Source organism: Falco rusticolus, chromosome 8 (genome assembly GCF_015220075.1).
Source record: "Falco rusticolus isolate bFalRus1 chromosome 8, bFalRus1.pri, whole genome shotgun sequence".
NCBI lineage: Eukaryota > Metazoa > Chordata > Aves > Falconiformes > Falconidae > Falco > Falco rusticolus.
This window is the reverse complement of record NC_051194.1, coordinates 51,576,836-51,592,718: the sequence shown is the minus strand read 5'-3', so window position 1 is coordinate 51,592,718 and position 15,883 is coordinate 51,576,836. Positions and strand designations below refer to the sequence as shown.

Genomic DNA, 15,883 nt, shown 5'->3' with positions numbered 1-15,883 from the left:
TTATCCCAAACACTGGCTTGGTAACATGGACTTTGAAATAGCTGTCAGCTCTTACTTTGACCTGTCTTGCATGTCACATTTAGCATATAGCTGTAGTGCAGGGGATCCCACTACCATCTTTTGACACTTTGAAGTTAGGGTCTTTTGTGAAGGCAGAACCAGGAAGATGAATGTAGTGGGCTTCTGCCTCAAACCAAGTACCTATTCATTTTTGACATGGTCCAGTCATTTCATAATGAAATGTTGCAAAACTGAGGGGAGATTGTCAGTCTTATTTATTTCCTTTAAATCCTCCTCCAGCCTCTTAAGAAAGTATGCCAGAATCCTAAAACTGCTCCCAGTTCAGATCTGTAAACTTCCAGGTTGAAAGGCTGAAGAGGGGGATAAGGGTATCATGCTAAAAGAACTTCTTCTAAAGTTCATCTCTGTTCAAAGCTGGCTCCGTTAGCCTTCTTCCCTAACTATGTCTTTGAAAAGCTACCTTCACGCTTCCTGAATCCCAATGAAATGAATGATCTCTTCCTTAGAAACACAGTCTGCAGTAAAATGCTGTTTTGCTTGCTGTTCCCCTTTCTTTCTGAAGACAACTTGGCTGCACCTCACACTCTCTCACTCTCTCTCTCTCTCTATTTTTTAAGCAGTACGCTTGGCTCTTAGTGCTCACCTCTTGTGTGAATGGGCAGGATTGAGGAATGATTGGAAACTGAATATCAATCCAAAACTAGAGCTTTACAGTCATAAGTAGTCTTCTAGATACTGCTGGATACCCATTGTTCTAATTGTTTTCTAATACAACTTTAGCCTCAGGTTGCTGGGATTGACTGTTCAAAAGAGATGATGTATAGGAAGTCAGAAGCTATCCAGTTCCAGCATTGCAAAATACGTGCCATTAAATGCAAATTACTCTTGCTGTAAATACTGGTATGTTAGTTCTTCTGCCTTCTCTTTCGCAGGGATTACAGCTGCAGTCAACTTGTACCTCCACAAATGGATCAACAGCCCTGATAGCTGTAAATAACCATTCCCCTCCCAGCCCTACAAGTCTCCTGGAATCCATAGGGAGTGCAATAACCAACCATTCTCTAGTACTTAGTCAGGGACACAGTCTGCAAGCAGGTGCTGGCCTAGCACAGCATAGCACCACTGCCTCTGCTTTTGAGACTTCACCTGGCTCTGATCAGAGTCTGGTCACCACAGGCCAGCTGGTAGCAGTTGGAGGGGTAGATGACTCCAGAAGCCTAGAAGGAGCAGTCCACCAGATTCTCTTAGGAGATGTACAGACTGTTCCAGTACGGATTGTGGACAGCCATCCAGCACTTAGTAAGTTGCAGTCTTCCCAATAATACGTAAATGGAAAATATGGTGGATTTTATTCTCTGTGTCTTGAAGAAAGGAGAGAAATGTGTTGATAAGGGGGAACTCCAGCACAGACTTCTTTCAGCTGATTCTAATTAGCTTTTACTGTGAAAACATGATGACTGTAAACCAAACCAAACCAAAAAAACCCACAACAAACCAAAACTTAGTTTTTAGTGTAAGAAGATGACTTCTTAGTTAAACTGCTTATCACTTTCTTTGACCAAATACCAATTTATTTGATGAACGCAATATTTTTGCCAAAAATCCTAATATCTAGCTAATATTATGATCGTCAAAATATTTTTTAAAGGAAAAATAAGAATAGAAAATAACCAATATTGAATCTAGTTAGAACTCTTTGGACAGAAATGTGGGGGTTTTGATGGCTTCTTTCTTTGCACCATCCCAGCAGATTTCTGAGTATTTTTTATAATTTTTACTAGAATCCTGTAGTCATCAATATGCTTTAGAAGTGTTCAGATCAAGTTGTATGTAATTGCTTGGAATTTCAAACTTCTGTTTGAAAATATTTTTTAAAAAAATGCATAATAAATGCCATAAATAACTTTCTCTCTATTGAAATAGAAGTCTCCTTAAAACTATTGTTATCAAATATAGATACAGTCTTTGAATTCTCAGCCATGGAACTGGATTGAGAATGAAAGCTTGCATTCTAAAAGAATGCTTTCTGATTCTTGGTGGAGAAAGTCAATTAGATATGGAGCATATATAGATCAGTGCAACATATCCGTTTGACTGTCCAGAGAGTCTGAAATGTTAGCTGTGCAATGCTTTATTATTTCTATATTATATTTTCTTGTCATCAGTGACTTCTAAAAAGATGACTTTTGAGTAGTTTTGCCAGAACATCTATGCAAGTATGTGCTGGATCATAGCCTACACCTTCATAATGCCATAGCAATAATTATCTCCATATGTCCTGATGACTTTTGCAGGTCAGCAAAACTTAATTTGTACTAAATTCTGTAATATTCTGAAAATGGAAATATAAAACTACATGAAGAAATAAAAAGGAAATTAAGGGTTCGTGAGGAAATATAACAAAATTTGTACATGTTAAAGTAATACTGGGATATTTTACTGTGGCAGTATTGTCAAAGTTAAATTGTGAAGGGATTTTCTGCCTACTGTACTGACATATTTTTGTAACTGGTTGTTTTCCCTTTTATAATTGAATTTGACTACTTTCCTGAGAAATTCTGATTTCATTCAGGGTAAAAGGATTTCAGAGAGGTTATCCAATGCACCTCTTCCATTCAGTCGTTTACTCCATTTGTTAAATCTAGATGTGAATGCCTCTCAAATATTTTTGTAAGTGATGAGTGTTGTAAGTCAATTTTTAAAGAACTACTGTTTTACAGAAAAAGAAATGTGGTCAAATATAAAAATATATAAATGCAAGGACTAAGTTTTTTGGGTTGCCTTTTTTTTTTTTTTTTGCTGCTCAAGGTCTCAGTCTATCATCTCCATACTGAATTTGGAAATTGTGAGAATATTGGTGCCAATCCTAAGTTATATGGAGGAGTTGCCTGTAAAATTAATAGATTTTTTTTTTTGCTTTTTTTTTTTCTTCTTTTTTTGTTTCAGAGACAGGTTCTTTGTCTAGAGAGCAGGGGGACAAAAAACAGTCTAGACCAAAAAGGAAATAATGTCACAGATTTTATGTAGAGGAAACACCATATACTTGAACTTAGCAGTTCAGTCAGTGTGTATTTCAAGATACTCTTTTCTTCTCTGTGTGCATACACTTACACAGTGCACTTGGTTAAAATTATCCTGTATGTTCTGGATTTTCTCTTTTCCAAGTGCTAACTTAAGAATAAGCTAATTCCTGCTGAAAATGTATGTGCAGTCATAGAGAAGTGGCCAGTTATGCCTGAAGTGTAAGTCATTCTCTAAATCAACATGCTTTAGAGTTAATTTTTTGATCGATAAGCACCTTTATTCCTCCTTTCCCCTAGAAAAGAAGAGAAAAAAATCCAGTAAAATGGGAGCTTTATTTTTCCATGGGGAAGACGAATGACATTTTGTGTGAGACTAATTTTCTATCTCCAAACATACTAATTTTTTTATAAAATATTTTAAATATTCCTACTCAAGGGAGCCCTTACTGCAGTAAATTCATGTCAACTTGCAATGTCTTATACCACAGTAGATGACATAACTGTCTGTCAAACTAAACAGTAGTGACCTCCTGAGTTCCTGAAATATTTTTCTTTTAAATGCATACAGTTATTTGGGCTGAAGCATTGTCAGTGGAGTTTGAACTTCAATGTATGAATTTTGTTTTGTTTTTAAGCTGAAGAAAATACAGAGGGTGTTGTCTGTGTGAGCCAAGTTAAACAAGAGCCAAGAGAAAAGGCATTGTCTATGAAGCCAGATAAAATCAGAGACTGCCATAGTTCCTCACCTATTTAAATCTGTGAAGCCTGGAAGGATTTTTCAAATCGGAGAACTCTTAAGTGTCTTGGAAGCAAAGGCGGGTGCTCTCAAAGTAATGCCATTCTTTTAAAATTGTATTGTGACATTCAGACTAGGCATATTTTACACTAGTTCTGACAGACAGCTCTTTTGATTTATGATGGATGTGGTTTAGTGCCAATTCCAGGTCATTCAGTTGCCCGGTGGAACATCACCTCTCTTATATTTGAAGTTTTGAGTAACTTGGATGCTATCCAAATGGCCCATTTTGGTCAACATTTCTGAAGGTCTTCCACAATTTAATTCCTTAGCTTTAGAATGTGGATCACACTGGGTTTGCTTTTTTCCTTGAGACTCTCGACTGTTACGGCACTACAGACACCATAGAATCTGCCAGCTCCAAGACCACAGAATCTGACAGCAAAGTGTATCAATACAGCAATGGTTTTGTGACAAAATGAAGGTCCAAGATGCTAAATTTCAAAGTGATGAAGGACATAGATGCTTAAGAAAATGCAGCTTTGACATGATCATAATGTTAACGGCATGAAGATCAAGGAGAGGAGAAAGGTGAGGTTGCCAGGTGAACGTAAGGTTGTATAATGAAGAAAAGTATGTGAATTGTAATTCTGAATGTTTTCAACTTTGACATCTTCTAACTTATGTTCTGGCTTTATAATGAGGTTCATTGCTGCATGCACCCTTTGCAGTGGTACTGTATTAGCAGTTGGTCGTAACAACTAAATGCAGGAGTCTTGTCTCACGGAAAATGATTGATGCTGCCATTTCAGCTTATCTACCTTTTGCTTTATGCACTTAAGCTATTAGCTCAGACAAATATGACTTACGCTGCTGCTGTTTGTGATGTAGGGCTTATGGATACATGACTAACGAAGAGAGGCTCAAGAAAACAAAGCAAGTGATACAAATCTAAGCAATATGTGCAGGTGTGCTATGACTATAACATTCAGAAAACAAATTGATCTTTTTCAATGGTGGCAGCTTCCAAGACTGAAGCGGTCTATATTACTTAGAATAATTACCAGGAATCTTAAAAACTGAATATGATAAAGAAATATCTTTTAGTAATATTTAAGCCAAATCCGTAAGTGACAAGCACTGAGTTACATAATCCGTGACAGACGTGTTTCTTTAAGAAAAGAAATATACTTACAAATAACCTGGAATCCATTTAAAGCAGTAAATGAAATTAAACTGATGCCAACGTAGACACCAAGTGAAATGATGATATCATTTGTTAGCTTCAGATGCTGAATTCTTAGAGCAGCATTCAGAGTATTTTGAATACAGGATTATCAGCAGTTCTGTTATTAGTTCCTACTAACTGGTTGAGAACTTGATCATAAAATTTGATTAATTTTTTTTCTGCATGAAGTACAAGAAAACAATCTGAGGACTTTCTCTTTTTCAGATTTAAAAGCAAACAAAAAAACCCAACCAAAGGCAGGAAAGAGATTGGTTCATTCATGTAGAGGAGAAAATGTTAGTAATATTATATGAACATAAAGATTAACATTTTAAAATTGTTAGATTTATTAACATACACTCAAGGCATTCACGAACATAGTCTAAATAGTGGCCATTTAAAATTAGTTTTTAATTTTATTTTGAGTATTTAAAGCTAAAACTTTCGAAAGTCTCACATTGAACTTGGGTTCCTAATGCCTTTATATGCAGCATCTGTTAGGTAGGTGCTTCTAATCTTACCTTAACATAGATTAAGTTCTGTGAGGTTACTAACATTGCTAATGCTGTTCTTTTAAAGCTAATGTTTATGGGTTAGCTTAAATCAGAATTTTCCAACAGGATCATGCTATTATTAAGTAAGAGTCAGTATTTTATCATGCAAGTGCATAGAGAATCTCCAGTTCTTTGGAGTCTCTTGTATTTGGTTTCTGCACTGACTTGTTTTGTGGTATGCCTTACTCATTTCTGGTAGGTAAAATCCCACAAGGTTCACCCTTTTGGGCTTTTTTCTTGTTAATTGTGAGAATATGTTCAAAATAGATGTTCTCTGCTTCAGTCATAGTTCTGGAGCACACAGGCAGCAGTCATCTTTACTTTTCCAGCTTGGTAACTATATACCAGAATGGGTACCTCCTTTCATGCTGCTGTATTGAGTGATCACCTTTGTTTTTTCTTAGAGGTGAAACAAATGCATTCCCAAGTATATCACCTTTCTCAATATTACTCATTTTTTTTGAGAATAGTTCCTCATTTTTGAGAATGCTTGTTCTCAAAAGAATGAACTGCAGCTAAAGATTACCAGCAAGAGGTTATTTCAGTTTTAGTTCTCTTCAAAGCAGACCATACATTTGTGGTTGGAGTAAAAGTATGAGGAAAGAGATGTTACATTTCCATCACGTCTTGCTTAGTTCCCTCATTAACAGATCTTTCTTTAACAGCCACTGTTCTTCGCATCATGAGCTACAGTCTCATCCTGTGCTGAACAGTATTTCTGATGGTATTTCTATTTTGGGTTTAGTACTCACAGATGGAGGAAATACTCTTTTAGTCCATCTTGAATTGCAGACTGTGAAATGGATTTTATAATCAACCCTGATCTGCACAGTACCCTGAAAACAATAGAACAAAAAGTTGGGAGAAATTTAAAGAAGCAGTAAAGAATTAGTTGCTTTTAAAAGCTGGGGATGAGAGTTGGAACAGTACGGCTCATCGAAAAATTTTGAAATGCTTATCTAGCCAATACTCACGCTTTTGTTTTCAGTTCCTTCATTTTCACAGAATTTCAGTTCTTTGTCTCCCAAATACATATTCCAGTTTATTAAATAGTGTTGTTTTTTTAATTTAGTGTAACCTTTCCTCTTTAAAGAGTATGTTTACATTTGTTCTGTACATGTTGCTAATGGAGGAACACGAACTCCTCACGCATATCCAGTCTATGTTCAGTTTAACATCTTTGTTCACTAATGTCCACCTAAATTTTACAGAAAAGGCTCTATTACAGATATGGAAAAAATCACAAGTAAACCACTTTCAATGCAGTCAAATTTGCTTGAATAGAATACTCAAAGCTTATTTTTCAGAGAAAGCTATATAGTTTGGTGCAAAGTAGTTGGTTATTACTTTGGAATAGTAGTAGTTTTTCTGATGTTTAGTTTGTTTTCTTGTGTTTATTAAGTTCAGGTGTTTATTTTGCAAACCTAGAAATCTTGAGCTTCAACGGTACTGTAAATGAACAACTTATTCTCCAATTTATGCTCGTTGTTGGTTACCGGTAACAGTGCTCAGTGGGCTTTACAAGAAGGGCTGTGCTTATGTATGTGCATGCAAAAATAACTTTTTGCTAAAATGTAGAGAAGACTTAAAAAGGCATGCATCCATAGCTGTCGTTCAAGGGTGGCAGCCTCTTGGATGGAAACGGTAGTGTTAATGAGTCCTTTTTGTGGTATAAAATTGTTGTAGTTTGTACAAAATTTAGAGACAAATGTCTGTATATGTATGTGTGTGTGTATATATATATAGTAACTTAATGTATAATATTCCTATTCAAATGCACACTACTTTTAAAGTAATGGTCTGTGTTGTGGTTACGGGGGCTCATGGGGAGAAATGCAAGAGCTATTTCAGGGCAGTGCTTTCTGGGGATGAAGAACAAGTAGTACAGCTCCAGGGAGACCAGGTGGAAGAAGTTCCTGAAGGTGTGTGAAAAGCAAGGGTGCTGTGGGGAGGGCTGGAGCGGGGGCTGTGCTGGGGGGGCTCCAGGGCCCTGGAAGCAGGTAGCAAGCTCATCACAAAGGCAAGTGCAGCTCCTGAATGTGTGCCAGTAGTGGATGGGGTGAGCTCATGGCAGGAATTTAAAGGTTTGAAAGAAAAGGGAAGCCTATCCTGCCCTCAAAACCAACAAAGCTGCTTGAGTTTTGGTGAGTACCAGAGGCAGGTAGATGACTTCCCATAGTCTGAGATGCCCATTCTTCTAATATGAAGAAGCAGCTCCTCTTGGAGCTTTAATTTAGGAGCATAAAGTCTTTTCCTTTACATGTTACCAAGGTAAATATACCTTTTCTTCCCAACTGAATTAACTTGCTGTTCTCTTCGTCCCTCTGACTGCAGCTCTGTCTACCTCAAGCGTGCTCAGTATCCACACAGATGTGTCTTCCTTCACACTTAGGGCTTCCACCCACGTCCCATGCCCTCAGGCCCTCTGGTTCTCAGTGTTTCACTGTCATACTGTTGGAGCAGCTGGTGAGTTCACTGCATAAGTAAATAATGGTGAGATTTGCTTCTTGTCAGTTTTTCTTCCCATCTCCCCAGGATCCTAGGTCCCTATGCTCCTTATAATTGCATTAAGGTTTTTCCTGGCTTGCTTTTGGGCTTGTCATCCTTAGCTGGATCAGTATCAGGCAGCCACATTTCACAAGACGCTTGTTACATTCACAGCAACTGAGAAGATCTGAGAAAAGCATAGTTTCTGCCAGCTGTTAGGGCTATATATTGAGAAACTGACCTCTCATTTTATACTACTTGAGTTCCTGATTCTGGCTGTGGATAGTAGCTGGCTTTGACTTGTCTGGCTGTTGGCGAACTTACAGTTTGCTCCGTTAAGCCTATTCAAACAGATTTGTTCTCAGAAGATTAAGCAGGAAGAATCTGTTCCATTAGGGATAGCAAGCGTGATATAGCTGAGGATGGTGCTGTGAAAAGTTACTGCTTTTCATGGATCTCTGATGAGAAAATTCTTGATCTGCCCTTCCCTTCTGAACAAGGCTTCCATAAGAATAAACTTCAGAGCCTATCCCATCAGTAATGATTATTTTCTCCCAGCAACAGCGCACCTCATTAATGAATGAAACAAGCATTGTGTAAAACAGGCTGTGTTGATTTTTTTAATTTTTTTTTTTAGGTCAGAAACTATCCAGGAAGCAACAACTAAGGTATGATGTGGGGGGAGAAAGAGGGGAAGGCAAAAATCTTGTCACATGACAGTAGTGTATGTGCGTGCATTTGGAGGTTTTTTCCAGTGTAAGCTGTTACACCCTAGTATCTCATTCCATTTCTGACGCATATGACAAATGAAATGTTTATTTTCTGAAAGGATTTGATGTGTTTTCTGGAGAGTCTTCAAAGGAGTGATAATAAACAGTACCGCTGTTCTGTAGAAAATATTAGTGGGCATTTTTCGTCTAGGACCCCATCCTATTCCAGTACAGAAGGGATTTTGAAAACATGGAAAGCTTTCTGAGGACAAGTACTGATTGTCCTTGTCCTAAGGAGTCTTCCCTGGACAGAAAAATAGGAGCACTGGATGCTGTGGGAATAGTTCTCATCAGTAGTCCGTTAGCCTCTGCTAGATAGAGGAAACCTTGCAAAAGGCATGGGTAAGTTAACCTCTTTATGGAAAAAGTTAACTTTGAATAGTTAACTTTGAATGCTTAATAGTTCTAAGTGATATATGCATAGAGGATTGTATGTATCAGGTGAGAGGGGAAGGAAAAAAGAAAATGGAGACATGAATATAGTGTTTGCATGTTAATTCTTTAATAGAGTTTTAATTATACCTTACTGTGGTTAAATGGTGCAGATATTTTAGGGCACATGTAATCAGATCTTTTAATGTGGATAATTGGAATTCCTGTTTTTACTACAACCATCCTTAGCTCTGCAGGGCAGCTCAGTTGGTCATTTGGCTTGTACTGGCCTTCTGTTAATGACAGTCTGCCTGTTTAAACAAGAGCATGCTGTTCTAAGCAAATTAGATTTCTTGTTCTTCTTGATCTTTTTTTCTAATAGAGATTGATAAGGCTCACAGGAGGATGAAAATCTGTTTGTAGTACAGTGAGTTCATAAGAGTTGATTTCTGGGTCCTCAATATGCAGGAGCTAGAGAGCAAAAACTTACATACTATTGCCATTTGGTCATTTTTCTAATGTACTTGGATTTCTACAGTGGGGGACAGTGTCAATACAGCATAAATTACCACTAAAACACTGTTAAAATTTTAGCTCTAACCTTTGGTTAAATGTTGATAGTTCAGTGGCTCCAGGAGAGACCAGACACTTACTTCTGTTCTTTGTAGAATAGTCTTTGCCTCTAGGTACTATTTAAAATGTAATTGGGTATGGCAATTGAATGGCAGTAGGAATGCCATTTGAGAGAAAGATGTGTTTTGGCAGATCAATGGGAAAGGGAGAAGTTTAGTCCCAGCATCCTCATTCCAGACTGACATTCTCTGTGCTGGTCCTGAATGCACCCCTTGAGAAACAGTGATGATTTGTCTTTGTGTTCTGACATAGCTGTTCTTTCTGCTTCCCCACTCAAGAAGTTGCACAAGACTGGAAGGGACATGGAGATCATGAAGAAGGTAAGATCTTATGGGAGGACCTGCAGGAATGGAACAGAGGGGATTAAAGGCTGATGACATGACTTCTATAAAGCCCGCATTATTTGGTGGGAGGAAGAGGATTTTTCAATAGAGAATAAAAGTAATTCTTCCTTTTCAGAAGTATTAAAATCACTGTGTCTCTCTGTTCTGCTTGATGAGATGCCTACTGTTTGGACAGATCTCAATGTTTTTATGAGTATGTACCAAAATGTTAATGGATGCTTATCCATGCATTGCCGTCTTCACATGTCATACTGAAACTGTAGGCCAATAGTGCCTCTTGATCTTTATATTGTCTGTATACATTTTCTTAAAGTAAATGAAGCTTGTTTTATAAAGAAACAGTGGAGAGCTTTTGTCTGAAGTCCTTTCAGATGTATGTTTTTTACAGAGTAAGCTTTAACTTAAAGTGAATAATGTTGTATCTCTTAAGAAATTCCTTATGAGGAAATATTAGTGTATACTTCTAACCCTGTAATAACCTAAAACAACCAAACCCTTTTCCAATTTTTTTTCTTCTTTTTATCCAGAACAGAAAGCATTCAAACTGTCCTTCAAAAACACCATGTTCAGAGCCTGAAAGGTTTGGCACTTTTCTTCCTCTGAAGGTGATCTTCCACCTATGCTGCAAATCACTGTGTTCATCGTCTTCCACAAAAAAGAGCAGCAATTATAGAACCAAAATCATGCAGGGGAAGGAATGGGGTGGGAAACGGGGATGACATCAGAATTCTTTCTTACCACCTCTCCCATCATGAGGGCACTTCCTTTTCACGTGCATAATCTGACCTGGTCACTTGACAGCATGTCAGTAACAGTATCTGCAAACCACAGTTTGTTTATAAACATTTGTCACATCAAGACTAGGTGTGGCAAATTTTCTTTGTGCTTGGAATTTGCATTGGTTTAGTGAAGCCACTGGTGGTATAAATAGTCAAGTCTCTAGAACTGACAGAGCTGTGAATTTGGTCTTAATCTGAGCTCTAACTGAGCTAGGACAAATTCTGAGGCTATGCCCATGTGTTCTGCAATACTTGTTGAGCAGAAGAAAAACCTGTTTCTTCCAGCTCCCAAGAAGAGCTGCATTTGTGTTTCTACCTGACACACAGCTGCTCATATTTATCTCTTCATGGCTTTTGGAATTCTGCTTTCCAGTTTAAGAGAAAATAGAGGTCTCCTGTATGAAAAATTGACGGACAGCGTAGATAGTCTGAGTTGGGAGTACCTAGAACTGTCACCCTCAAGTATGGTGTAATTTAGGAATGAGAGCTGGTAGAAGGAATAAGCAACTGCAGAATATCATGGTAAAAATGGTCATTCTTGCTCTTAACGTAGTACCCTCCTCACACAGTACCTTTTCTTAAACATCTTGAGAAACACTCTCAAACAGAGAGGTCAGCAGTGGAACTAAAATGAATCTCAGTTTCTTCCCTGCTCCCCCCAGCTTACAGTTCAACAGTGATTTTGCAAATTAGCCACAAGTTTGGCCTAAAACATATCTTCTATCCTAGATCTAAGCGTGGAGTGTTTAATTCCTAAAGGACCATGCTAAAAATTTAGTCATGCTTTTTCAGGTTGCAGTTCTTGTAGACATAAATGTACCTTTTTCTCACAGATATTTCTCTTAAAAGTTAAAATTAAATGGGAGAGAGAATTGGAAATTGATTATTTATGTTTCTTATAGATGACGCTTCAGTTTTCTGAAGTGTCCAGGTTTACCCCCTTGGCTTTTACTTTTAGCTCTTAGTTCACTATGTGTTGGATGTTTTCTCAGGACCACTTACCTCTGAGAGTACTCCACACAACCAGCAAGAGACCAGAACAGAGAACAGAAGAGGAAGTTAATTTTGTGAAAAGCTGCTTGCAGGAGTTAGAAAGCCCTTGAAGTTACAGCTCAAGATTGCAGTTTCCTCTGGTTGAAGTGGTTCACTTTAAATGGTAAATATTTTTTTTAATATACAACTTTTTTATTGTTGATTTTGGTGCTATTTATACTCTGAGCTCACATCTAATAAAAGCTGGAATGGTAATCATGTATATTTGCTTTTATCTTCAGTGCACTAGTCATCTTCTGAATGCGAACTGATGTAACAACTCCATGTTCTTGGCTGTTGACAAAGCTCTTATCGCATCTGAGGTGTTTCGTACATGGAATGGGATGGAGAAAGTGGGAACCTTCTTGACCTTCTACTGAGAACAGATGACCTGTGGAAAGAAAGCTTTACCAGTTTTAGATTGCTGTCTTCACAGTAATTTGGTGGGTGCACAGGTTTTTCATGTCAGGTTCTAGTGCATGTCTAACTTTGAACATAATACAAGCCATAAAATTACTTTCCCCTGGCCTCACCATTTGTTTTTGGGTTTTGTTTTGTTTTATTGTTGTTGGTTTTTTGTTTCCTACCACTGTACATACTCAGCACTTTTTGAGAATGGGGGAATTGTTTTAACATGTTCTCATCTACCACTTTTCTGCCATTCTCCCATTGCCTCTTTCTCCTAGCACAGAAACAAAACAGAGCAGCGCAGAAACAAAAAATTACTTCTTTAAATAACCTGCTCTGTCAACCTTAGTTTCCCATGTTTGGGGATTAATTTCCTCTCTGCTTTATTGTGCTGGAGGTTGATTCCTTGCATGAATGAAATGTAAGATGCTGTTATCTTTTGCTTGACGAGGAGGAGATACTGGGGTGAGCTCCACTACCACCTTAACTCCAAAAGTTCTTGCAGGAAGCACTTGCTACAGGTTCTGCTCCTGCACCTGCATTTCCATGCAGGCCAGCACAACTGCAGGGCTGTGCTGATGCGAGCAGCATACTGCACTATGTGTAGCAGCAAATTATCAGTACAAATAACTGTCCTTTGCCCCCTTATATTGTTTTGAATCCAGATTAGTCTGTAGGCCTGGCCCATTGTGCACCCCACAAATGACAATTTGGGCAAAACTTGAAGGGGAGCACAGGAGAGGGTCAGGAAGTTCTTTAATGTCCAACTTTTAGGTTATGCTTCTGTATTGGGTGCAGGTGCCCAGATGTGGGTGGCCCTGTGCAAGACACAGCTGGTTCCAGCCAGCTCTGCATTGGACCCCACTGCAGGACACAGCTGAGCTCACCAGCAAAGCTGGTGGCACTTCTGTGGAAGCATGTTTAAGAAAGGGCAAAATGCTGCATGGCAGGGAGCAGTGAGGAAGAAAGTGAGAGAAACAGTTCTCTGAAAACCACGGTCCGAGAAGGAGGAGAGGGAGGAATTCCTTCAGGTGCTGGAGCAGATTTCCCTGCAGCCCACAAAGGATCCCATTCTGGAGCAGGTGGAAATTTTCTGAAGGAACTGCAGTCCACAGAGAGGAGCAGGCTTATGCTGAAGGACTGCAGCCTGTGGACATGACCTATGGTGGAGCAGGCGAAAAGTGCGAGGAGGATGGAGCAATGCAAAGGAGCTGTTACAGACTGACTGCAACCCCTCATTCCCCTTTGCCCTGTGCTGTTTCAGGTGTGGGGGAAAGCAGAGGTGTTGGGGGGTTTAAGGTTTGAAGTTGAGCCTGGGGAAAGAGGGGAGCGTGAGGGGAAGGTGATTTTTAATTTCTTTTTACTTTTCACTATTTTAATCTATTTGACTGGCAATAAATTAATTTTCTTCACATTGAATCAAGTACTTGACATTTATATCTGGACTCAAACCACAATGGGAAATACTGAAATCATTTTTCTTTGATCAGTGCAATCCAATATTGCCTTTAATTTTTTAAGTAGGACACAAAATGGATCAGATTTTAGTTTTTAAGAAGTCCATCTGTGTGTAGAAAGGAGCGCACCTTGTTTGAATCAGGGAGTGCATTTTTGGATGTATTCTGGTTAGGCCTTTCAAGTTCTGCTCATTCACCTTTTCACTAGAGTAAATCTCAGCTGCACAGTCAACTCAGGAACAGGTCTAATCCATTGCATTTCTGCTGAAGAAGAATATCAGTCATATTTTTACAGGTTTGAGCATGAGAATCATTCAGAGGAGAGGATGCTGCAGCAGTAGAATCTACTTGATCTACTTTGGTAGTGGTGTTCTTGGAGATGTTAAGGATGCAGCATCTTCATGGCATTGTATCTAGCTGTGTTTCAGAGAGTAGCAAAGTTTGGGGTGAGTGACATCTTCGGTGAAAGTACTGTTAATCTTGGGAAAAGAAATAAAGAGTTTGGGAATGCGATTTATATTCCTGTGGTAATTTCAGAGATTATTTTCCTGAATGAGAAGAGAACTTCCTTTAGAAGATAAGTTTTGTATGTGAGTTCTTACACCACCTACTAAAAATATCTGGCACTGGTCGCTGAGTGTACCTAGACAGAGTACTATGTGACATGACACACATGGTTTCTAATATAGGCACTGTTTGGAATACAGAACTGATGGATGGCTTCCTAGCATTAGCTAAATTAATTTCTTACCTTCTGTCCATGTCTTGCTATGAAAGGAAGACTGTAAAAAGGAACATGGTAAATTGTTAGTTGTCTGTATGGAGGACACAAAGCTATTTGTGGTGGATAAAGAAGTCTTTGGTAATGAATTAGGTGAGCTTCAGAAGGGATTGCACTGTCATTATGACTTCATCAAGTATTTGCTTCCAATGATATCACTCACTTTTATTTTCTTACTGCTGACTTATTGTATAATCTATTCCATAAGCTTTCCTGGCTATCTTAAGGCTGTAGAAGAAACGCATATAACAATTCTCTTTTCTCTTGAAGTTCTGTGAAAGGGAAAGGAATTCCCCTTTTTGCAGCTCTCGGGGACAGCCATGCCTGCTTGGCCACTAGCTGCTCTGGAGGAACACATGATAATCCATATTCCCTAGTTATCAGAACCTCTTTTGCACTGAAGTACTCCGTAAATCTATGAACTTGGATCAGGCAGAGTGAACTTGTCAATTATTTAAAAAAAAAAAAAAAAAAGCAGGCAAACTACCCTGGAACCAAATTTAGTACCTTCAGGAGTGTGGCCTAAGGTTTATCAGTAGCAATTGTAAAAAGATCATTGTTTTCATAGTGAAACGTGGTTTTATTTTGCCAGTTCAATCTATGAAAAAAGTGTCTCCATTCCTTTTATTTCAGACTTGTGAACTTCTGAGAGACCACTAGCAAGATTAGCTAATAACTGCAAAATGGAAAAGTTTCAGTGTGGACAGGTGGTAACAAAAGATAGCATAAAGTCAGCCAGCATAATTATCATTAGTAAGGTAAGATCTTTCAGACACTAACCACAGGCTAATACTTCTGGTGGTATGCTGATACTTATTCTGATCTTACAAACAAAAACAGTGATTGTGAGCCATTGCAGAAAGAACCGGGAAATAAAGCACTTTCTAAAATACGGCTCTGTGGTGATTTTGGTTTCTGTTGGCTTTGTCATGCTTTCACTTAGCGTTCAGCTTCTTCACATACCCTGTGTAGGATCTGTTTTATCCCATCTCATGTAGAAAAAGTTAAAATAAGTTAAGAGTTAATACATAGAGCATTATACACAAATTCTTCATGCAAGATATATGATATTTCCTATATTTTCTAACAGAAATAGTCAAAATCTTTTAATATTATTGGTAATTATGAGAAGAATTTGAGAGTAACTTCATGTTCTAGATTCACTCTTTTATCTGTGTTTCTCTTTTGGAATTGATGAATTCCCATTTCTTTAGGAGCAGTTTTTCGCAATGAAGTGACTGTTTTCAAATGAGCTATA

The 15,883-nt window shown here is 38.3% G+C and overlaps 1 protein-coding gene across 22 annotated transcripts in view; it reads left to right on the top strand.

Annotated features, from left to right (window-relative positions):
* The window catches only part of CARF (calcium responsive transcription factor), a 41,418-nt gene extending 25,909 nt beyond the window's left edge, over nucleotides 1-15,509 (top strand). For 4 of the 22 annotated variants that reach the window (XM_037396774.1, XM_037396755.1, XM_037396773.1 and 1 more), the window contains 7 exons: nucleotides 954-1,320; nucleotides 3,680-8,028; nucleotides 8,687-8,717; nucleotides 10,077-10,144; nucleotides 10,696-10,748; nucleotides 11,940-12,103; nucleotides 12,222-15,128. In XM_037396774.1, coding sequence (XP_037252671.1) covers nucleotides 954-1,320; nucleotides 3,680-3,798 — 486 coding nt within the window. In that variant the 3' untranslated portion in view covers nucleotides 3,799-8,028; nucleotides 8,687-8,717; nucleotides 10,077-10,144; ... (1 more) ...; nucleotides 11,940-12,103; nucleotides 12,222-15,128. Of the gene's footprint in view, nucleotides 1-953; nucleotides 1,321-3,679; nucleotides 8,056-8,686; nucleotides 8,718-10,076; nucleotides 10,145-10,283; nucleotides 10,362-10,695; nucleotides 10,774-11,939; nucleotides 12,104-12,221; nucleotides 15,129-15,258 lie in introns of those variants that run through there. The other 18 variants (XM_037396760.1, XM_037396754.1, XM_037396762.1 and 15 more) reach the window with 18 other exon arrangements.
* The last annotated feature ends 374 nt before the right edge of the window (nucleotides 15,510-15,883 follow it).